General features: G+C 31.6%; 3 protein-coding genes across 6 annotated transcripts; 2 read left to right on the top strand and 1 right to left on the bottom strand.

The window, feature by feature from the left end:
* The first annotated feature begins 1,189 nt into the window (after positions 1–1,189).
* Positions 1,190–6,686, top strand: LOC108335964 (pyrophosphate--fructose 6-phosphate 1-phosphotransferase subunit alpha). Its single transcript, XM_017572207.2, has 19 exons — positions 1,190–1,502; positions 1,617–1,789; positions 1,881–1,993; positions 2,213–2,287; positions 2,453–2,566; positions 2,665–2,732; positions 2,921–3,004; positions 3,320–3,373; positions 3,514–3,594; positions 3,677–3,770; positions 3,848–3,921; positions 4,134–4,244; positions 4,342–4,386; positions 4,484–4,540; positions 4,979–5,083; positions 5,191–5,307; positions 5,433–5,536; positions 5,766–5,931; positions 6,288–6,686. The coding sequence occupies exons 1-19, from the start codon at positions 1,413–1,415 to the stop codon at positions 6,414–6,416; spliced, it is 1,854 nt and encodes a 617-aa protein (XP_017427696.1). The 5' UTR covers positions 1,190–1,412; the 3' UTR covers positions 6,417–6,686.
* An 881-nt stretch (positions 6,687–7,567) lies between these two features.
* On the top strand, positions 7,568–10,004 carry LOC108335632 (pentatricopeptide repeat-containing protein At3g48810). The gene has a single exon (XM_017571676.2). The coding sequence runs from the start codon at positions 7,715–7,717 to the stop codon at positions 9,701–9,703; it is 1,989 nt and encodes a 662-aa protein (XP_017427165.1). The 5' UTR covers positions 7,568–7,714; the 3' UTR covers positions 9,704–10,004.
* A 1,759-nt stretch (positions 10,005–11,763) lies between these two features.
* On the bottom strand, positions 11,764–18,571 carry LOC108335635 (G-box-binding factor 1). 4 transcript variants are annotated; one of them, XM_017571684.2, is made up of 12 exons: positions 18,536–18,571; positions 17,196–17,283; positions 17,055–17,096; positions 16,860–16,946; positions 16,321–16,395; positions 15,915–16,087; positions 15,786–15,837; positions 15,539–15,587; positions 15,102–15,178; positions 14,477–14,554; positions 12,926–13,051; positions 11,764–12,107 (listed from the first exon to the last, which is right to left on the bottom strand). In XM_017571684.2, the coding sequence occupies exons 2-12, from the start codon at positions 17,253–17,255 to the stop codon at positions 12,042–12,044; spliced, it is 885 nt and encodes a 294-aa protein (XP_017427173.1). In that variant the 5' UTR covers positions 17,256–17,283; positions 18,536–18,571; the 3' UTR covers positions 11,764–12,041. The 4 variants fall into 4 exon arrangements, with proteins under 4 accessions (XP_017427173.1, XP_017427175.1, XP_052724976.1 ...); XM_017571686.2 differs by having other exon boundaries at positions 17,055–17,093; XM_052869016.1 differs by lacking the exon at positions 18,536–18,571 and having other exon boundaries at positions 17,196–17,803.
* Positions 18,572–24,305: the final 5,734 nt, after the last annotated feature.

Genomic DNA, 24,305 nt, shown 5'->3' with positions numbered 1-24,305 from the left:
CCTTTTCAGATCTAAATGCCTACGCTTTTTAATCATACTTTTTACTTTTCAAAACTATAAAGTAAATTTGGTTTCTCTCCCTACTTTTTCTTGTACATGGAAAATGACAAAAAGCACAACCCAGTGGGAAATAAAGGTAAGAAAAAAAAACCTCAAAATTTAAGAGTGGCTTTGCATGAATGGCCAAATGGTATGAAAAGTAAATAGATTCTAATGAGTTTTCCTAAATTAGGTTTTTAGTGTTTGTTTCTCTGCATTTTTAATATGAAAATAATATAAAAATTTTGTAAATAATCACTTTTGATTACATATTATCAAATAATGATGTTATTTTAGTTTAATAAAATATAAATTATTCAATTAAAAATAATTAAGAATGTTAATATAGATTAATCACGTATTTTTTTTTAAATATTCATTGATATTTTTATCTCTTCTACTCCCAGTGCAAGAATTTCTTTTAACTTTTTCCGAAATTTAAAGTTGGAAACTATAATTTTACTTTTCAAAATTTCTTCTTTAGAAGAGATAAGAATCTACCATTTCTTGAATTATATACTGTTTTATCATACAATTAATCTAATCATTCAATATATATATATATAACTTTAAGAAATTAATTTTATACCTAATTGAATTTCATAAATAAATTTATAGATGAAGTTTACGTTTACTTGTATATTATAAAATGATCATATATCTAAGTAAACTTCAATGATAACAAATCATTTGCTAATTGTTTCAAAATAATCATTTTATATGCTTGTAAGAAAAAATATTATGAACATTAAAAAGACAAGGTAGATTATAAGACAAACAAATTATGAGGTGAAAATGGAATTTACTTCTATTACTCTTAAAAAAGGAAGTTGCCTAATTCACTTTCACAATAATTTTCTAAGAGAGCACAATGCAATTATATCTTTAAATAATAAAAGGTTTTGTTGAAGAATGAAAAAGTTAAGGCAAAAAGTAGTGTTTTTTAAACAAAAGAAAGGTAGGGTGAAGATAAACATACCAGAAAGAGGTTATGTTTGTTTTGTTTATCTTCACCAAACTTGTTTAGAGTAATTTATTGAAAAAAAAGAAGAGAAAAAAAGAAAAAAAAATGAGAATAAGGAGAATATTCGAATAGCTATATGGTAAAAAGACCCGAATTCGGTGGGCTTGGTTGGTCAGTTCTTGTTGGATAGAGGAGTCATTTGTTTTGAAGAATCAGAGAAAAAAAACGAGTTTGGTAGGTGCACTTAAAAGGGTACCCTACCCATCACCCAACATTCACCACTCAACAACTGCACCAAACAACAATAGTTACACTCACACAGTAGCTTAGAACAACAACAACGTCGTAGTGTGTTTGTTTCATACGTTTTTTTTGTTCTCTCTGTTGAGGCGTCAAAGGGGTTGAATCCATGGATTCTGATTATGGTATTCCCAGGGAGCTTTCAGATCTCCAAAGGATTCGGTCTTTGTACCAGCCGGAGCTTCCCCCTTGCCTGCAGGTGCTGGCTGGTTTCAGATCTTGTCGGTTTCAGGGGTTGTGGGAGCAGTGGGGTTTGTAAAGTTTTGATTTTTATTTTTCATTTGGACGATGACCCTTTTGGCTTTTTGTGCAGGGAACCACTGTGAGGGTTGAATTTGGTGATGCTACCACCACTGCTGACCCCACTGACGCCCTCACCATCGCCAGGGCTTTTCCTCACACCTACGGACACCCTTTGGCTCACTTTCTCAGGGCCACTGCCAAAGTCCCTGATGCTCAGATCATAACCGAGTTCCCTCCTATTAGGTCTGTGTCTGCTTATCATGTTTATGTTTCCTAGCCATTGTTGTGAATCTGTTTTGTCATGAATTTCTTAATATTGATTGTGTTGTTGTAGGGTGGGAGTTGTCTTTTGTGGGAGACAATCTCCTGGAGGACACAATGTTATCTGGGGTCTCCACAATGCTCTCAAAATTCACAATCCCAACAGTGTTTTGCTTGGATTTCTTGGTAATTGAATTTAATTTGCTCGATGGATCTTCAGCTTTTCTTTTGGTAAAATAATATTGTAATTGGGCGTCTTAACTGTGTTTAGTTTACTTTGAATATTCCTATATCTAATGCTATGTATTACACACAACAAAAGTGTTTACATTAACCATAAAATGCCGCTGTTTGTTTGACAAATTAATAACCAGGTCTGCATTTCCTTATTTCTTCCATCTACAGGTGGTTCAGAAGGTCTGTTCGCCCAGAAAACTCTCGAGATAACGGACACTGTTCTTTCCTCATACAAAAACCAAGGTTGGTTGTGGCAAGTGAAGTTTTGGATGATGGCCATTAGTTAATTTATTGTGTTATTAGCTCCTTATTGGTCAATTGTGGCAAGTGCAATTGTTGATAATAGCCACTAGTTTGTCATTTGTGTTATTAGCTCCTTGTTGTCATTCTATGGTTGTTGTTTCACAGGTGGTTATGATTTACTTGGTCGGACAAAAGATCAAATTAGGACTACAGAGCAGGTTAATGCTGCGCTTGCTACATGCAAAAATTTGAAACTCGACGGCCTTGTCATAATCGGAGGTATGCTTAAGCATCTTGGACCTTCATGTATCCTTTATTATCATTATCATCACATCCTCAGGAGGGGTTTCTAAATGCTGAAATACATTATCTTTCAGGGGTGACATCAAACACGGATGCTGCACAACTTGCAGAAACTTTTGCTGTAGCCAACTGCTCCACAAAGGTATTTTTAGTAATTGTTTTGGATTTTGTTCATGTTCTCTTGGAGTGGTCTTTACCGAAGCTTTACGTTTGGTATTGCTTTTTTATATTCATAATTAATTAATTTTTAATTTGTTTAAAATTGAGCTGTTGTTTACATCATTTAATTTCATTTAAATTTTCAATTTATTGATTAGTTGGATTCTGCAGGTGGTTGGTGTACCTGTGACTCTTAACGGAGATCTTAAAAACCAGTTTGTGGAGACCAATGTTGGTTTTGATACAATTTGTAAGGTATTTTTCTTGTGATTAAGACCTTTATTTATAATATAAATATTATTTTTGCATTAGCATGTGGTGGACCACGGCATACTTACTATTCTAAATACTTTGTATGGAAAACATGATTTTATGTAACTGGTAATGTTGACACTGTATACCATCTATCATTAAAATTGGTAATGGCATGATTATTTTCATCATGACACGGCCATGTGTGTTAGGAGTTTTCCCCTCTCTTTGGGCATTTTGTTTGATAAAATGATTGCATATGCTATGAAATAATGAGCAATTGAAGTGGCAGTAAAATTTTATTTTCTGTTTATTCAGGTGAATTCTCAGCTCATCAGCAATGTCTGCACTGATGCACTCTCTGCAGAGAAGGTAATGAGTCTAATGTATCTTGCATGATTTTCTTTGATATCATTGTGTGTGCGCGTGTGTATAAATTTGTAAAAGGTAGGCATTGTTACTTTCATTAGTTTTCTTTTCATGTACCTCTCTGAATGACTTTTCTTTTCCAGTATTATTATTTTATCCGTCTTATGGGGCGCAAGGCCTCACACGTTGCATTGGAATGCACTCTCCAGTCCCATCCAAACATGGTGAGTATTGCTGTCTCACATGATTTATGCGTATTGTGTTATAGTTCCATGCTGACAGTTATCTTTCATACGTTTTATGCAGGTAATTCTTGGTGAGGAGGTTGCTGCATCAAAGCTGACCCTTTTTGAAATAACAAAACAGATTACTGATGCAGTTCAGACCAGGGCGGAGCAAGGTTTGAACAATCTGAATTGCCTCTTTATATATGTGTATGTAATGAGGTCTAATGTCACATTCCTCTGTTTTTCTCAGACAAATACCATGGAGTAATCCTCCTACCAGAAGGGCTGATAGAGAGCATTCCTGAAGTGTATGCACTCTTGAAGGTAAAAACTCCTCTTTCTCGATGGTTAAGCTTCGCCTGAGCACAAAGCAGAATGATATCTGTCAGTCAAGTATACATTGTAGATTGTTGAAGTATCATAAAATGACAGTTTCTCTCATTGCTTTTATATATTAGTTTTGCAATTCTCATCTCTTGTGGAAGAGATTAACCTTAATCTAATCTGTTCCTACCGATACCTTTTTTGTACCTCAGGAAATTCATGGCTTACTCAGACAAGGTGTTGCTGTTGACAAGATATCTTCTCAGCTTTCACCATGGGCATCTGCTCTATTTGAATTTTTGCCTCCTTTTATTCGGCGACAGGTAAACTCATTTACCATGCTGAACACTGGTGGGCATTGTGTCAATTTAGTTCTAGAGTGTATGATAGAAAATCTGACAATGATCTTCAATGCTGCAGTTGCTCCTTTACCCTGAATCCGATGACTCGGCACAGTTATCACAGGTAATAATCACAACAAGATACTTTTCTCTTTGTATGAATTGATAGGGAATTTCAGATTCCTTCATTTATGTCTCTTGTTCTTTGTAATGATTTACAGATTGAAACTGAGAAATTACTAGCATATCTTGTGGAAGCAGAGATAAACAAGCGCCTGGTATGGTCACTCAATCTCTGTCCCATTCTCTCCCCAATACCCTTTTACTTGACTCTCCATCATCTTTGCACTTCTAATGATCATTATAATGAGTTTATTTGTTTGTGATCTCTGTGATGCATAGTTTGATTTAGAAGGCAACCCACTCTGTTGACCACGTGCTTTGTCACAGTTTACCATGAAACTTTTTTATTTCTTTTCTATTCCTGTTGATATTTATGAAATAAGAACATTTTCTGTTACATCAAATGGTTGGTCATTTTTGTAATATATTAGTTTTGTTTGAAAATTATCATGAAGGGTCAACTATCAGTTATGAATGATATAATCTTGAGCCATACTTTATATGATTACTATCTTGATTAATTTCATTTTGTTGATGGTAAATTTTCCACTGCTGCTTTGATATTTAAAATATTTTCTTGTTCCTTTTGACAGAAAGAAGGTACATACAAGGGAAAGAAGTTCAATGCCATTTGCCACTTTTTTGGTTATCAAGCTCGTGGATCTCTTCCATCAAAATTTGACTGTGATTACGCATATGTATGTTGATTCAGTAATCTCCCTTTGTTTATTAGCTCTTATAGTCAATTTCATTTGAAAGTGTTTCCAATTCCCACTTTTGTTAATAACCTTTGATATCATTGCAGGTCCTTGGACACATCTGCTACCATATACTTGCCGCAGGTCTTAATGGGTACATGGCAACCCTAACTAACCTGAAGAATCCTGTAAACAAGTGGCGATGTGGGGCTGCTCCAATAGCAGTATGTCATTCTTACCATTATTTTTCTTGTATTATTTAATTTATGGTTGTTTATGATAGCTTTGTGTAATATATCAATGCTTTCCATGGTAGAGACTAATCTATTTTGCCTCTGGTGAACTTTAGGCTATGATGACTGTGAAACGATGGTCTCCAAATCCAGGAGCCACATCAATTGGAAAACCTGCTATTCATCCAGCTACCGTGGACTTGAGAGGCAAAGCTTATGAGTAAGTTTTCTTGTCATGTGTGATGCTTGTGTTCATATATACCTTCATATGGAATATAAGACTTTTGCTGAGATTTTATATGCAAATCAGTAAATTCACATAACTTGATTAAACATGTACTTGATAATAGCAACACTTGTTTTCTTTCACCTCAGCTTGCTTGGTCTCATTTCTTGGTAGTGTTTCTATTAAGGGCATTTCTCTGATGCATGATTTTAATTGGTTGCAGGCTGTTGAGAAAAAATGCAACAAGCTTTCTCATGGATGATATTTACAGAAATCCAGGTCCACTTCAGTTTGATGGTCCTGGTGCAGATGCCAAAGTCATAACTCTCTCTGTTGAAGACCAGGACTACATGGGCCGCATTAAAAAGCTTCAGGAGTACCTTGAACAGGTCTTGCCTATTAAAATTTTTCCATTTTAACAGAACTAGAGGACAAGCCAAAATTTTCATGTTAAGTAGTGAATTAAAACTCATTGTGCAAAACCTCAAATCCTATGACTGCTAACTGATGCTCATTGCTACCTTTTTATGGAGTTAGGACCTTAGTTCTTGAGTACCAAGTTAACTCTTGATCTGCATGTTTTGTTGGTATGAGGTGTAACATTGTTAGAGTTTACTTTCTATTATGCTGCATCACTTTAAAAACTATATCAACCCATCAGAAATCTTCATATGACAGTATGATAGTTATCATTATAGGTAACACTATTTTCTCATTCTGATCGAATTTCTACTTAAAATTTCAGGTCCGAACCATTGTAAAACCAGGGTGTCCTCAGGAGGTTTTGAAGGCGGCACTCAGCGTGATGGCGTCGGTGACCGAAGTTCTGGCAGCCATGTCAACCACTTCTACGAACAGTCTGGCAGCCCTTTGAGAGGAGCAGATGGAAGTTGTATTCTTTTCCAATATTTTCAGGCCTAAGGTTTTAGTTTCTTCATTTTGTAGCCATGGAAGTAGTTGTTGAATGGAAATAAGAGTTAGATCCGACATGGTGCATGTCAAGGTGAGATTATACTGTAGTCAAAGTTTTGGCTCTGTGTTCCCAACTGGGTCATATTTTTTTGTTTTTTTGAAGACACGAGAGTTCATTCCATGTGAGACAATGTTTGATAATTTAGCTTGGTGCTTGAGATTGTTACTGTTATCTTTGTTCTTCCTAGGACATTTCTTTTTTCATATTCCGCTTATGTTTTTGTTCCAGACGTTGGTATCCCGGAGTGAAATTCCAGCCCTTTAAATTCTAGCATTCTGAATTAGCACGTGACTTTTAGAACTTTGCATCTGCGACCAAACACGTGGAAAATGCTCTGCTTTTCAATAGGAAATTGATACCATTAATGTTGACCATTTTCCTAATAATTATGCAGCATTCACCTTTCTATGAATACAATAATAAGAAAATAATTCTTTTCACAAGTTTATTTTTTAAATTAATTTTTATTTGGTATATTATGAGAGGGCTATATTAGCTTTAGCTAATACATAAATTAACTTTATTTGTTTCCCTTTTAGTAAGATTTTACAGAAAAGTTTGTCTAGATAAATCTTAAATCGTTATTGATTAAAGAAATTAATGAAAGATATTTTTCTCTTCGATCCAATATTAAATTAATGTACATACTCAATTTTAGTTTTAGTTCATGTATTTTACCATATTTACAGCTTTGGTTTGTAGTAAAGGAGAATTTCATTATTTCGTGTTTATATATATATACTGTTTTTAATTATATTTTAAATTTAAAAAATAGAAAATAAAAATAAAGTATCTAAATAGTGAAAGTGATTGCACCGTATCTTAATAACATCAAATATTACAAGTTATCTACATATTTTTACAGTACAATAATTTGTTGCATATTTATAATTATTTTTTTCATAAATATCATGCAATTTCTTCTGATCTTGCTCACTTATGTCTAAAATAAAAGAATAACCACTTAAAATTCAGTAAAATTATAAATAATAAAAAAGTTTTAGGAATAAAAAGTATATTTGCATTAAATAAACATATTCGAATGAAAAAAAAAAAGGTGCAGCAACAGAGTAACAATGGGTGCTTCACTTCTCCAAGATTCCCTGCCATAAAAACGCAGCCGCGATAGTGTCTCCGATCACAAGTTTGCATTCTGTTCTCTATGGTTTCTTCGATTTCATTAACCTAAAAAACATACAATGTACTTGAAAGACGGTTATTCCCTCTTACTAAAACATCGCAAACCGTCAATCCCCTTCGTGCTCCCCACGCGCCACCTCGAACCGCCACCCTCCTCCCCCATACCCGAGCCCCACGTCGCCCAAGCGCTTCGCCGCGAGTCTGACGTCACGCGTGCTCTCCAATACTTCCAGCACGTGGCCACTTCCACGGTCTTCAAGCACACGCCTTTAACCTACCACATCATGATCGAGAAACTCGGAAGCAGCAACGTCGAAATCGACAGCATTCACTATCTCCTTCAGCAGATGAAAATCGAAGGCGTCCCCTGTTCTGAGGGCTTGTTCATATGCGTTTTGAACTCTTACAAGAGAGCTGGGTTGGGCGAGCGGGCTCTGAAGTTGTTTTACAGGATCAAGGAGTTTGGGTGTAAGCCCACTGTGAAAATTTACAACCACTTGCTCGATGCGCTTGTTGGTGAAGCTGAAAACAGGTTTCACGTCATTGGGGCTGTTTATGAGAACATGAAGGGTGAAGGGTTGGAGCCTAATGTGTTTACTTACAATATTCTTTTGAAGGCACTGTGTAAAAATGGGAAGGTGGATGGTGCCTGCAAGCTGCTTGTGGAAATGTCCAAGAGAGGGTGTGTCCCGGATAAGGTCAGTTACACAACTGTTGTGGCGGGGATGTGTAGGGATGGTCGGGTGGATGAGGCGTGGGAGGCGGCGAAGAGATATGGGGTGGAGAATATGGTGTCTGTTTGCAATGCTTTGGTTTGTGGATTGTGCAAGGAGGGGAGAATTGGGGAGGTGTTTGGTTTGGTGAATGAGATGGTGGGGAAAGGGATTGATCCTGATGTTTTGACTTACTCTAGTGTCATTAGTTGCCTTTCGGATATTGGGGAGGTTGAGTTGTCGCTCGCTGTTTTCGGGCAGATGGTAAGGAGAGGTTGCAGGCCGAATGCTCACACTTTTAGTTCTTTGGTGAAAGGGCATTTCTTTAGAGGGAGAGTGGGGGAGGCGGTTGGGTTGTGGAGGTTTATGGTTTTGGAGGGGGTTCGGCCGAATGTTGTTGCATACAACACGCTGTTGTATGGGCTGTGCTGTAATGGGAATGTGGATAAGGCTGTGATGGTTTGTAATCAGATGGAGAAGGATTGGTTTTGCAGGCCTAACGTGACCACGTATAGTACAATTGTTCATGGGTTTGCGCAGGCTGGCGATTTGCAGGGCGCTTCTGAAACGTGGAACAGGATGATAGATCGTGGGGTTCGGCCTAATGTGGTGGTGTACACCTCCATGGTGGATGTTCTTTGTAAGAATTCTATGTTTGACCAGGCTTATCGGCTTATTGATAATATGGTTTCTGATGGTTGTCCTCCTACTGTTGTTACATTCAACACGTTTATTAAGGCCTTGTGTCGTGGAGGGAGAGTGCAATGGGCTTTGCGTGTGGTTGATGAGATGCAGAGTTATGGATGTTTTCCTGATATAAGATCCTATAACGAATTGTTGGATGGCCTGTTTTGCGCAAAGGGTTTTAGAGAAGCTTGCGAGCTTATTAGAGATTTGGAAGAGAGGAAGGTGGAGCTAAATTCTGTCTCTTACAACACTATTATGTGTGGATTTTCTAGTCATGGAATGCAGGAATTGGTTTTGCAGGTTTTGGGGAGAATGTTGGTAACTGGTGTGGAGCCAGATGCAGTTACGGTTAATATAGTTATTTATGCATACTCCAAACTGGGTAAGGTTAAAACTGCCATCCAGGTTTTGGATAAAATAACAGCGGAAAAGGAATTCTGTTCCGACATAATAGCACACACTAGCGTCTTGTGGGGCATATGCAATTGGTTAAGCATTGAAGAGGCAGTTGTTTATCTAAATAAAATGTTAAATAGTGGAATATTTCCCAATATTGTCACTTGGAATGTGCTAGTACGAGGCTTCTTTAACAAATTGGGTCATATGGGACCAATCCGCATCTTGGATGATATCTTGGGCAATGGATAATATAGTATATGATTTTTCAGCTTCTTCTAAGGTAAAATATTGGCCTTCAAGATATTTTCAACCATATGCAACAGATGACCATGTCACTGTATGGTGTACATCTAGTTTAGAGCAGGAGCAAGTGGATGGAATGAATGTGATTGGAAAGATCACTTGGTGAGTGCGATATCGTATTTTTGGATCCCGAAAACTGGTTATGACTTTTGAGGGATAGAGACAACAAAAGACATAAAGGAATGAAAAAGGAACGAATGTTTACGAGTGCATATTTATTATTTAAATTCGATTTTTTTTTATAGAATTTTGGTTTAAATGATTGATTTGAATAAAATTTGTATAAGTAAATTTATTGAGTTTGGAAATCAGAAGAGCTAAATTAGAATTTTAAACAAGATTAAGTGTGAAAAATCTTTTAGATATTTTAAAAGATAATTAAATATGAAAATATCAATAGAAAATATCTTTCAAATATTTTTATAATTATCTAAGTTTTTTAATTGTTTAAAAGATACTGCACATAAAAGATTTTATTAATAGAAAAATTAAAATATTGTTCAATCAAGTCTTATATAAAGAGAACAAGAAAAACAAAAAGGGAACTAAACACTCAGCACTCTATACTTAGCAAATTTACTATTCCTTCCACCTTTATTTTCATCATGTATTTCACTCCATCTACAGAGAGTTAAGCTTCTAGGGTTGTTCCACGGTAATTTCTTCTTAGGTTAAGTTGAATTAATTTCTTCTTAGGTTAAGTTGAATTAATTTCTTCTTAGGTTAAGTTGAATTAATGTTTTTGTTTCTTTTGATTATTGATTTAAGTTGTCTTTCTTATATGTTTTTCATCTCTCAATCACGTCAAAAGTAATGATTTTTAAGTTTAATGGTTTCTAGGTTTGATTAAGAATGTACTTTGATTTAAATTTAGAAACTTTTTTATGATTGAATGCTATCTGTGTACTTTCATTAATGGTAAAAACTTTAATAATAATTAATTGAGAATTCACTTTTAATTTGGTTAGGAGATTAAAGAATATACATGATTATACACAGGATTTAACAGACAATGTATTTCCATTAAATTTTTTGTGAATAATCTCATTTTTGATTGAGAATTTACTTTGGATAATTGTAAGATCGCCTTCAAATTAATTAAGAATGTATTTTAATTAATTTGAAACTCAAACAATGATCAAATAAACAATAATTTGTGGATAATCGATGATAAATCTATATTGAGAAAACATTTAAATTAGACTATTTTATTATATTTGTTTTAAAGTCTCTTATTTATTCTTCCATTAAACAACATTCTTCATTATGATAGATTTTTACTTTTAATTTTAAGCATTGCATTTTATAAGAGTCGTATTTGAAAATTAATTTCGTATTAATTTGATAGCATCAATGACAACTTATCAAATTTGGCATACGAGAATTTTTTCTAACGCATATACATTTAATTTAGTTTAAGTTTTTTTTTTAGTTTAGTTATTTTTATTGTTAGCAAAGTCTTTGTTTTTGTTTTAATGAATAATTTCTCTTCGAGAAATATTTAAGATTAGTTTGAAAATACTCTGATTAGAAAAAACTTAATATTTAAGTTGTCCATTTGGAAGTGGATCCAAACAATCTTACTTATTTTTTATTTAACAGAAAAACAACTTCAGACAGACTACGTAAAAAAAGATTGCAATTTGGGCGTTCTATTGAGGAAACATATGAAGCTACTACATACCATCTCTATTTTCTCGATAAATACACCCTTTAATCATTCACCTGATTCTGACCCAAACAAAATGACACAAAAAACTATTAGAAAATTAACCACTTCTCTTACTTGGTAACCCAAGTCTTTTAAGACCCACTTTTAGGATGTCTTCTACACCACTCTTTTTTCTTCCTACACCTCCCTTTTTTAAGGCTTGCATCTACATAGGTTTATTCAGTTATGAAAGACAATAAAATGTACTATAGGTGTAGAAATGGGTGACGATACAAACCAAATCATGTATAAAGATTGCTTTAAAAAAAATAATGTCTAAAGACCAACTTAAGAATACAGATAAAACCTAAAATATATATTAAATAAAAAGAAAATTAAATAATTAGGGTGGTTTAGCTTATTTAACAACAAATTTAGACGAAGTTAATTCAAGAATTTTGATACCTTATTCCACCTACGCTGTGTTCTTATTATAGAAATCCCTATTTTTAGCATACTTACTTCCTTAAGCCAAGTAGACAAGAAGGGTCAGAACTCAAAACTTGCCCTAATAAAAATAAAATAAAACAATATACTTTGACCAATTGTAATGATCCTTAACCAGCAACAGAGTCAGCGTGGCTTCATGTCCAACAGATATGATATTGATTCTGTTCCATACATGTTAACCAGCTCTTCCTGTTTCACCATATCACAATCAAATTAGTAATCTTGGAAAAAAATGCACAAAATAATAATAATAATAATATACCAACATGGTCATCAATTCAAGACTCATAATTAACTTCCTTGCAAACAATGATCAAATGCTGGTGATTAAATAATTGTTATCTAAGAAACTAACTGAATGTGGGCATCATCACGAGGGCAAATTCAGCCAGAGTCACGAGAAAGAGCACGACCATAATGCAAGATAACTGGTCTTTTAAAATTGCAGAGGTTAGGTGAAGACCCTGTGAGTAAGATAAAAATACAGACTCATCATCGTACAAGGCTTTTAGACAAGATATATCATGGTTTCTCTCTTAAGCCCCATGATGGACATCTTTTTGGCTTTTGGGTTCATAAGTGATATTAAAGATAATGGTTTAGCTAGATAGAGATTTGGAGACATTGGTTGGTTGGTGCTTAACCATATTGAAAAATCATTAGCCAAGACTTAATTCTTGGTTCGTAATCTTGGGAATACTCAAAAAGCTCCCGCTGGACTGGGAGTATACTAATGGTAAGTCAACCGGAGGGAAAAGAATATAGGAAATTCACGTCATAAAGTCCCGCATTCATTATAACGAAACGAGATTTGCAAGAACCAAAAAAGTGAAAATTACTCATTTTCATTGCCTTAAAATGAGTTAGGAATGTAGTGTTAGGCCAATCTCATTGACTTTGGATCTTCTAACTAAACAAGGACCACAGTCTTTTAAAGGACCTAAATACTACATTTGAATGAACGGTAAATAATTCAACAAATAGGCGATGAAGTTTAAGTGATGGACCTCTATGGCATCATTTTCATTGCAGATTTCCAGACATTCCTCAGAAAGACTCTTGAGCCTTTGTGTGAGCATGGAGTTTTCATCCTTAAGAATTTCCATTTTCTTTTGTAACTCTTCACATTCTCTCTGCCAAAATGCAGATGAAATTGAATACAAACTTCAAGAAAACAGTAAGGTTTCCAGAAAGAAACCAATACTATGTCACAAAAAAAGTAATAAAAGTCAGTTAAAAGCACAAGTAAAAAATTGCTACTTCTGTATTGAAGATATGATTTGGCTTTTAGAAAGCTCAGAAATATTGTTTGGAAGAGTTCTGTCCCACGTTTTAACAAGTGGGGTGGTTGTAAAAATACAAAATAACCTATGAATCTTGTAAAGGCGTGTGGGTTCTTTTTTGTAATTTTGTCAAGAGTTTACATGAACTTGTAAGCTTCCATAAACTAGATCCGTGGAGTTGACTCAAACTCGGAAGAGTTTACATAATAGAAGAAATAATATTAAAAAGCTTTTTAATAGGCTTAACAAAAAATACTATTATTAACATGACTAATAATTCAACATTTCAATTTCATGATAAAACAAAATATAAAATCACAATAATAAAGTGTAATAGTTTATCAGTAATAAATAAGACCAAACTACATAAAACACCAAGTTATATATAAATTCAGAAAAGCATAAGTTGTTGAAGTTTTTTAGAAGGACTTATTTTCTTTGAGTCATGGTAAGCAAAAATTACAATAGATTTGAAATCTATTGACTCACTTCTTGACTCGAGAGCTTATACAAATTTACATGAGTTTGCAAAATTTACAAGACTTTATCCAAAAAAGAGTTTGACAGAAAGTTAACTCGTTTTATGCTACCTGGAATCATAAAACTATAGGAATTTATGAGTTAACTCAAATTTGACAACTATGATCACAAGTAAAACAACAAAACAAAAAGAAACTAGATGGAGATAAAATGTGAAGTAGGCAAAAAGATTAGGACAAATTGTTTAAATTAAAACAATTATTGTATTTGATTTCGATTACTTAATCATGCTTAGATCATTACAAAAGATACTAATTTATTTAGGGAATATAAAAGAAAAGGGTACAGAGGTTAGACGAAAAACTTCCAAGCAATACTTAAGTTAAAAACATAGGAAATGAACCAGAAACTTCATTTTACCTTTTCAATTATTCTTGAATTCATAGAACAATGTCATATTTTTCTGTAATTCTAAAGATATAGCAACAACAGATCCACAAAATCTGTAATTAAATATTATCTTATTTAATTGATCCCAATAACAAAAGATACAACTTGTATTTAAGCAGATCAAATCTGCTACAAATAAGAAAAATAAATCACACATTAACCGGAAACAAATATCCTACAAATTACAAAAAAGAAAATAATAAAGATATTGCTAAATAATAAATCTGATCTGATTCATATTTGTTCCTCTTACCTTGATCCAACAAATCTGAACAGATATAACATTTCTAATTTATCCATATCTCCATAATTTATATCCACAATATTTTAGTAGTATGTATGTACCTCTTTCCGCATCCTTGATCTCCTAGCAGATTCTCTATTCGACTGTCTTTTTCTTTCTCTTCTTATTTCATCCTCTTCCTGTCAAAAGAAAGACACCTCTGTATGACATAGTAGACACGGTAACATGGTCAAGAATTAAACACATGCACATTTGCAGCTAGAATGCTAATAGTAATACGGAAATAGCCTTTCACATGAAAGGCTCAATTGAATGGAATGAAGTGTGGAATATCAATGTTAGAGGTGAAAAAACATTCATGTGGCTTTGTCTAAATGCTTGAGTTTTATCCAAGACATTATGATATCTTCCGATCACATGGTAGAATCAACCGACGAATTGTCTATGTTTCAAGCTTAAAGGGCACTTGTTTAGGGGGTTGTCAAAGATAACCTTTTCTTTCTTTTGGTTTCGCTCATAATATATTTCAACATTGAATATGTAGTTTAAGATACAAAAGCACAATTACATCAACAAAACCTTTTTATATATGCATATATTTTCAGCATAATAATTTAAAAGGGATTTTGCAATTTATATTAATAAATTGATTGTTCTTGCTTTTTGCTAATCTAACAAATAAAAGTTAATCAAACAGACTGTAAAATCTATATAAGTTTGGCTTACCAACTTCACTAGTTCAGTGTTAGTGCCAATTGCATCTAGGCCCGTCTCCAAATCCTGATTCAGTTGGATTGAACTTGCTGCAGAGTAATGAGAAGGACTGTTAGTATTGGAAAACTGCCTTAGTTACATTTCTTTGGGCTGCCTTCGTTGCAGTCTCCTCCAGCACCTTTATTGTGCTGGGTAGGGAATGTGTTTAGTCCCACATCACCTAATGATATGACCAAAGTATTATTTATAATAGGGATTAAGCAGTCCTCACCTTACAAGTTAAATGTGAAGTCGCGTTGGGTCAAAAAGCCAGATTCTAAGAATTAATATGAATTTCATTAAGAAAAACCTTCTATGCATCTTCCTTGTTTTGAAATATCAGATAATAAAACATGAATTTCCATTGTTCAAATAACCAAGAGAAAAAATTATGGTCTTAAAATATATACCATTTTCAAGCATCAAATTACAGTCTTGCTTCTTAGTTGAAGGAAAATCCTGCAACATAAAGGATATCATCAGTCTTTCTCAGCCAAAGATTCTAAGCATCTTGAACTACACAATAAAAAAGTGAATTTTTAAGCTTTACTAAGTAACCAGTTTTCAAATGTTCTATAATCGTAGCAGTAATAGAACACATATTGCATTCCTCAGCCATATAAATATACCTCAATAAAAAAAAATAGGACGACATACATTAGCAGTGACAAGGTCTTCATGTAGTGATCCCTTGTTTCCATATGCTTCACTGTGGCACAAATAATATTTTATATTTTATTTAGGTTTGGACAAATATGATAAAAATAGTCCTAGAACAAAACGTACCTGCACAACACTCTATCCTTGTTTTTCAGTATCGAAGATTTGCTTCGATCTCCTCTTGATTCCTTAGGTATTAAACTTTTAGGTTGTAAGTTTCTAGCACATTTTTTTATTGAATTTAGGTTTTGCTCGCCAAAAGTCCTGTGTACTATTTCTGAAAAGGCCAGTACAGCATCCTGACCGAAATGAAAAAGAAGTTGTACTGTATGCATCAGCGAATATATGAAAAGATACACTTGATCAACATGGAAATTGCTGTAAGAGGGAAAAATTAAGTTTAATCCTACAAGAGTGTGAGTACACATTCTATTAAACCTGCACCAACTGCAAACTAGAATTTGATAGAAATTATGGTTGGAAAAAATATTTTATGTACTCCGTATAAATTTATTGAAAGATTTAGGATTACCTCAGATACTGTAGGTTTATTGGAGAGCTTCATTGGATCCTGCAAAACATTAGATTGAAGTACTGTGCTGTTTGCCTGGACCAAACAACAAAGAATGTAAAAATGAAAGGTGAAACTGATAGAACACCAATTGATAAACTGATAAAATATTGTATTGAACACTGAAATAACACACAATTCAGTACAACACTTGCTATTCCGGAGACTACGGTCTCCTATAGAGAGTGGCTACCAACCACAAATAACTACACCTTTCCTAATTACAAAACCTACTATGAAATACACACACACACATATATATACACTCCTAATAAATAGCTGTCAACAATTATTTTCTATGCGTAACTGCCATCATGCAATTTCTAATACAGAACTGCTCTAGTACAAAAACAATAATTTTCCTGATAATTAGCTAGCCAATTCATAAATGGCCCCTTTATTAACTAACTAGTATCTCAGTTCCTATGAGAAACGTGTCCCTTTGTCATAGGCAAAGAAAGAAACCTGATATAATAGGAAAATATTACGTATATCACTACCTGGTTTGGCCACATGTAGAGAGGCATGTAACCAGCTGCGTGTTGATATAAAAAGGGAATCGGAGTAGACGCAGAATTGTTATATGCCTATTTAAAAGAGATTTACACAGTCAACTTTTTTATACGCGACAAACACCAAGTATGAATGATCTAAATACTAACACAAATTGGTTCCAACCGGAAAATGTTTTTCACCTGCATAGGAGTCCAGTGTGTTGGCTTGTCAAGAATTTCCTGCTAGAAACAAAAAATAGAATAAAATAAATTAGAATGTTAGCTAAAATCAGATTGCAGAAAAAGAAAATTGGTTAAGATGGCATTGGCATGATTACTGACATCTTCAGGCACCAAATAATTGTAAGCTGTATCAAACATATTAGATTTTTGTGTTCCCATCACGCTTGAGAAGCTTCTAACTCAGTACCTTTCAATATGAACAACCACTTTTAAATTAAAAATAAAATACCAAGTGAATGAGAATCCATAAATGAACATGGACGGGTTAATTTAAACATGTGAGCAAGCTGTGCTAAAGAAAAATACAAACAACATAAGACCACGATCCTTTTTCTTCGAATGCATTTTCTACAGAAGGATAATTGTCAAGAAATATTTGGTAAACTAGATTGAAAGTTGAATTTCATCAATTAATTGAACACACCCACTCAAATTGGCATTGGCAGATAATGGATGATCAAGTTTCATCCATTCAAACTTTCAAGAAACAAAGAGAATAACTGTTTCATTAGTACTTATGTGAAAAATCTTGTAGGCTAGTTTGAACGAACTTCCCAATAAGCTCTCTAAAGATAAAAAGAATGAAAAGAAAAATTAGCTTATACAACATGTACTAATTTGTGAAAGTTTTTCTCATATATATTTTCTCTATTTTTTGTGTGTTTGTAGTTTCTCTATTTTTTAAAAAACCTGTGCATAAGCTAATTTAGCTTATGGATAAGTCAAATTGATCATTTTTTTCCCGAAAAGGATCTATGGAGAAGCTAATCCAAACATAACTTTTATAAAACAACTATAAGCTTAACTACGAAGCTTCCTATAATAAATTAAGGATCTTAATTTTTGAAATAAGCATAAAAAAATTTACAAGGTTATGACACTATTTCCATAGGCCCAATGAACTCTTCAAAACGCTTCCCAAATAATATCCAAACAAATAATAAAGGTAACTAATTTCCATTTAAAAAATATAAAATTGAAAATGTTCTCTCCCTTGCCCCCAAACTTTTGTTCCTTTCAATTCAACACGGACAGGCATAATAAGGGAACCCTCTGTACAAAGAATAAACACTGCACTGCCATAAAAAACCAAGAACATAAATGCAAACACATTCCCAAATTTTTGTAATGCAAAGATGCTCACAGAATGAAAATTGCACTGTCGGAAATTCTCCAATAAAATAAATTCTACAAACTACAAGACGAAAAAGGGTAAAAAGATAGCATAGAAAAGACGAGAAGATAAAGCACATAACAAACACGTTTGAATCATTGAACAATAACAATAAGGGGAAACAAACAAAAACAAATTAAAAAATTGAAGCAATTAAAATCTAAAAAGGTGAAATGAAAGCTTCAAATCTAGCAGAACTGAAAGAGTAGCGCATGAGAGAAAGAGAGAGAAGAAGGAGAAGAAGAAGAAAGGGAAAGACGAAGACCTGTGTGGCGCGAAACACAAACTAGTGTGTTGTGAGTGAGTGTATTATATTGTATTAATTAATAAATAAATAGAAAAATAGAACGGAAGCACTGTTTTATTATTTTGAATTGTAGAGAAAATTATATGGTTCTTCATTAATTGGATTAAAATTTGTTTCATAATGAAATAATTTTTTTTTCTTTTACAATTGAGCGAAAATCAAACCGTCATTTTCAATAATATCTACGGCCACTTGTTTAGGTTATAAATAAATTCATATATAAGATATTATTTTTCATTTGTTCATACAGCGTAACTTTATTATTTATTATATAGTTGTCTTATATAAGGTAAAATTTTTATTTTTAATCTTAATAAGTAAAATATTGACAATTGCACAAATGCATTTACTTATATTATAATTTAAATAAACTTTAGTTTATATAATTTATTTTATCTGTTATATTATATACTTTACTACTTCGAGATATAGTTCGACATATTAATATTAGTATACGAAATATTTGTTTTATTTTACTATTTTAAAATATTTCATATTGTATTGTATGTTTAATTAATTTTTACGTTATACTTATTTCAAACAATTTGTGTATCTATTTAAAATACGTTTATTTTTACTTTATTTTAGATTTAAATAAATATTTTGTGAGAATTGGTATAAGATTAATAATAAACACACAATAATTAATTAATATATATATATATATATATATATATATATATATATATTGAAAAAAAAATAACACAAATTAAACAAAAAAGTTTAGGATAACATTAAATATCTGAAAAAGTTAAGGATTACTTTGAACAAAACTCACAAAAATAGATATCAAAATATGTATTAAGTCAATTTTCTTAAGAGGATTTAATAGGAGATCTTAGACACAACTGTAAGTTTAACAAATTGTTTCGGTTTAGGAGATCGAGAGACTGCCTCCTTATCCAAATAATCATATGATTCCAACTTTTGATTGTCAAGTAGTCTTTGAACCCTCTTGAGTCATTCGGTCTGTTAAGGAGTTACCTTTAGGAAGCACTCTAACCCTCAAGTTAGTGACTTTGTTTAATAATGTTGTGATAAGAAATGAATTATAAAAAAAAAGTATCATCTACTTCAAAGTCAAACTTATATTTACAAACCTTGTAATGAGTTTCCAAATAAGTCTGACCCATTAGTTACTAATTAATGACTTTTATTATTTTCATTAATTACCCATTATTGACATTTATTGCTCATTAATGACTTTTATTGCTCTAATTAATTATCGATTAATTATCGCCCCCTGACCGGTCGACTGTTGTTGGATGATCGACCGCTCGATTTGTGGTTGTCCGAACGGTTATACAGTACACAAATGAATCAAAAAAAATTTAAACAAATATTGCTTTCTAATACCAGTTATAGATAAATGACATGCAATATAAAGAGATGGAGGATAAAAATATTTATGCAAGTTATTTTTATATTGATTCATATGATAGTGTAATATTATGTTCAATTCTCAATCATCATCTTATCAAGTTCCACTAAAAAGACTAACATTGTGAAAATAAAAAATAATTATCATTTGCACCTTAGCCTAAGTGGTTAAACACAAAATATTGTTTGGAATGTAATCACTTTTAATTAAGATTGAATATTATTTTAAAGACAATCACTATTGGTTAAAACTACTCCAGTTTTATTTGAATACACAACCACTTCTGACTAAAACTAAGTACTTTTTTGAAAAACAATGACTCTTGGCTAAGGTTGAGAATTCTTTAGACAACATCCATTGTTGGTTAAATTGCATATTCTTTGGACAATAGTCATTCATAACTAAAAACCTAAAATGTTTATAACGAAAGTGATATAAAATATGACTAAATCGTCACTAGAAGATAGGTTATGTCTTAAGACGAATATAATATTTGGTTCAGTCTTATAGGTTGTTTCCAAACACAAACAATGTTCTCTCTCACAACTACAAAGGCTAAGGATATATTAAGATACTATGCTCGCTTTTGTTCCAATACTTAAGCTTTTTTTCTTTACAAAGATCTTCTATATAAAGAGCTTAAAAGAAAATAGTTATTGCAAACCCTTTGCAATTGTTGTGAAGGTCTTCTTTTTCTATTGACTTGTTCTTGCATATGAGCATGCTTTAAGGACATTAAATGTTATTGACTTGGCAATGAATGTGTGTGACTTATTTGGCAAGACCTTTAAAGCCCGATAAAGCTTTATATACTTTGGCAAGTATCTTATTTCTTCTTTTTTCGAGTAAAGCATAGGGTTTGACATAACTAGCTGACTTCACAACATTGTCGTGTTTCCTTTTTTCCATAAAAAATGTTTACATGAAGTAGCTCTCAACATGTGGTTCGGTATATCTTGATGATGGCAATACATTGTGTGATACTATCTATTGAAAGTCCCACATCGACTGAGATAAGACCAATTTAGAGTATATATGTAGTTGTAAATCTCACCTTACAAGTCAATTTTATGGGGTTGAGCTAGGATTAAAGTCCACTTCTTAATATAGTAAGTAATGGGTTATAACCTACCCTAGTGAGATTTATTTTTGTTGGGCATATCATTCAACTCGTTATTGGACCACTCACTAATGTATAGTCTCTTACGATATGTATATACCTAAGCGTGAGAGGGGTGTGTTGGAAGTCTCACTTCGAGATAATGTCAATTTAAAGTTATACGTAGGTGTAACACTCTCAATAGAATGAAGAAGTGTACAACTCTTACAAGCATAAAATAAGCATTGATTAAAGTTTGACGTGTTATGAAATGCTTAAGGCAGCATAACTTTTGAGTATGTAAGACAAAATACACTTTAAATAATGTGTGTATATCAAACCACACAACTTGCATTTGTTAGGCTAGTTTAAGTACTTTTAAGAAATTATATTTTACACTTGGTTGTTTAATCACACAATAAAAATTAAACAAATAATCTATTGAACTTGGATTTAACAATATTTGCCTTTTTCATGGTGCTTAACAATAAAGTTTAAACATGTATTTTTAAAAACGCATTTTCACCATATCATGTTTTCATAAATGACTTTTAAGATAAAGAAAATGAACTATAAGGTAAAAGAAACAAAGGGATTTAAATGTTCTTCTTCTCTTGAACTCCTCGTCACATATATTGTTTATTGAACTTTCTGAAAACTTTTACTAGAACTCACTTAGCTTAAGTTTCTTCTTCTTTTTTTTCCTCGTTTTAACCAAGCTCTCCTTAAGCATAATCAAAATCATCAAGTTTTATATTATTTTAACCTTTATTTTTATCCTTTCTCCATACGAGGATCATCAAAAGATGACCTTAGACCAAAAGATAGATGTTTCCCCTCCTTGATTGTAACTTTATTCTTTCGATGAGTTTGAGAAACTTGAATCTTTATCTCTACCTTTTAAGGGTGCTGGATGATTTTAATAATAATATGTTAAATTTTAATTATACAAACTTAACATAATAACTACTACAAAGACATGGTTCCATCTAGTCAAATTGACTTAAAAAATATTTGCTTTAATGAGAACATTTTGCTATACAAATAACTTGTTCTCAGGTATTGAATTTATAGAATGTTGTGGAGGGATTTGATAAAAAAACATATTTCATACACACAATTATAATTTTATTATATGGTGATTCCAACTTCTATTTGTCTTATTTTTTTTAGTTTATTTTATGTCATAGTAATAAATTAAGTTCATTTTTAATAATTGCTTTAAATCTGTAATTTTTAGGTTATCTAACATTTGCTTACTATTTTAACCACAACTTTTTTTTGTAAAGATTATTATTTTTTTGTTAATTCTAGTTCCATTGGACTTTTCTATTATTTTTTATGATTTTTAAAAGTTAAGATTGATTTGCTAAACTTTTGTAATGAAATCTTATGGGTTTGACTTTTGTAATTGGACTTCTAGATAGTTGCTCCCTCCATCACCACCAATCGCTCCTTACACCTCCCTATACCTTATTTGCTTTTCTATAAAACGGATGTCAACATCTGTTTCACCTTCAACGAATGTTGACATCCGTAACATCCATTTACATATTTTATATTTTAGTTTATTATTTTTATTTTAAAAAAAAAACTTCAACGGATGTGGCCAAATCCGTTAACGGAAATAGATTTTTAAAAAGTTTTTTATTTATTATTTAAATAATAATATATAAATTAAAATAATAATAATTATTTTATTAAATAAAATAAAATTAATTTATAAATAATTAAATAATAATTTTTAAAAAATTAAATAATTATTTTTAAAAAATTAAATAATATTTATATATTAATTTAAAATATAAGAAATTAAAAAACTAAAATCTAAAAATAAAAAAAAAGCAACGGATGTCGCCACATCCGTTTTAATATATTTATAATAAATTTTTTAATTATTATTTAAATAATAATAAATAAATTAAAATTAATAATAATTATTTTATTAAATAAAATAAAATTAATTTATAAATAATTAAGTAATAATTTTAAAATAATTAAATTATATTTATATATTAATTTAAAACAAAAAAATAAAAAAACTAAACTAGAAAACAAAAAAAGCAACTGATGTCGCCACATCCGTTATGGCACATCGGTTTTAATATATTTATAATAAATTTTTTAATTATTATTTAAATAATAATACATAAATTAAAATTAATAATAATTATTTATTAAATAAAATAAAATTAATTTATAAATAATTAAGTAATAATTTTAAAATAATTAAATAATTTTTATATATTAATTTAAAACAAAAAAATAAAAAAACTAAAAACTAAAAAACAAAAAAAGGCAACGGATGTCACCACATCTATTAACGGATGTAGCACGTTCGTGGAAGAATTGTTTCTTCAACGGATGTTGACATCCGTTGAAAAAAAGGGGTGTGGGTGTAGGATATTTTAAAATATAAAGGATAGTTTTGGAATTTTAAAAAAATGTGGTGGTGCAGGGAGCAAAGTGGGGTGGTGTAGGGAGTAACCCTTGGACTTCTAACTTGATCAAAGTCCAAATTATGCCCATAACTGGTTCAGATTTTTTTTTTTAAATTAAGGTTTAGGTAAAATCCTATTAGAAGTCAAATTTTGTCCTAAAAAAGATAGAAAAATCAAGATCAAACAATATGAATTGAGTTATTGGATCTATCGTTATTATTTGCATCGAGTTTGTTCTCTTTTTCGCTAATTTTGATTTTACTATGTGATATCAACTTGTGTTTTTGAAATTAGAATTCAAATTAGGAATAAAGTGAATCTTGAGTTTATAAGCAAATATGAATTGAATTGAATGATATTGTAATTTAATTTATATAATCAATTTAGTCAATTGGTTGAATTAGTTAAGTGTTCAAACTAAGATTGAATATTTAGAAGACTATGATTTCTAGACTATTTGATTCTTTGAAATTGTGGATTAATTTGTGTTCTATTTTTTACTTTTTGTTTTTAATCTTATTTTTTTTTTCAATTTACATTTTTCAATTTTAAATTCCTAAACCCTTAATTTTATTTTGTACGAAAAAAATACTAAAAATTAAATATAATTTATTATGTGTCCTTTGAGAATTGATCTAGGTTGTGCTTTGTACTATATAATTTAGAGAATCCTAGATTTTTTTTTATTTCACCTTCGTAGTAAAAAATTATAATCTTAGGCATGTGGTTCAAAATACATTTCGTCCTTTGTGCATAACACTTATCCATTTGTTAGAATTTTGTTTGATGAATATTATTTTCTTGTGA

The sequence above is a fragment of the Vigna angularis genome, chromosome 10, assembly GCF_016808095.1.
Source record: "Vigna angularis cultivar LongXiaoDou No.4 chromosome 10, ASM1680809v1, whole genome shotgun sequence".
NCBI classification, from domain to species: Eukaryota; Viridiplantae; Streptophyta; class Magnoliopsida; order Fabales; family Fabaceae; genus Vigna; species Vigna angularis.
This window is presented reverse-complemented; position numbering and strand designations above follow the sequence as displayed.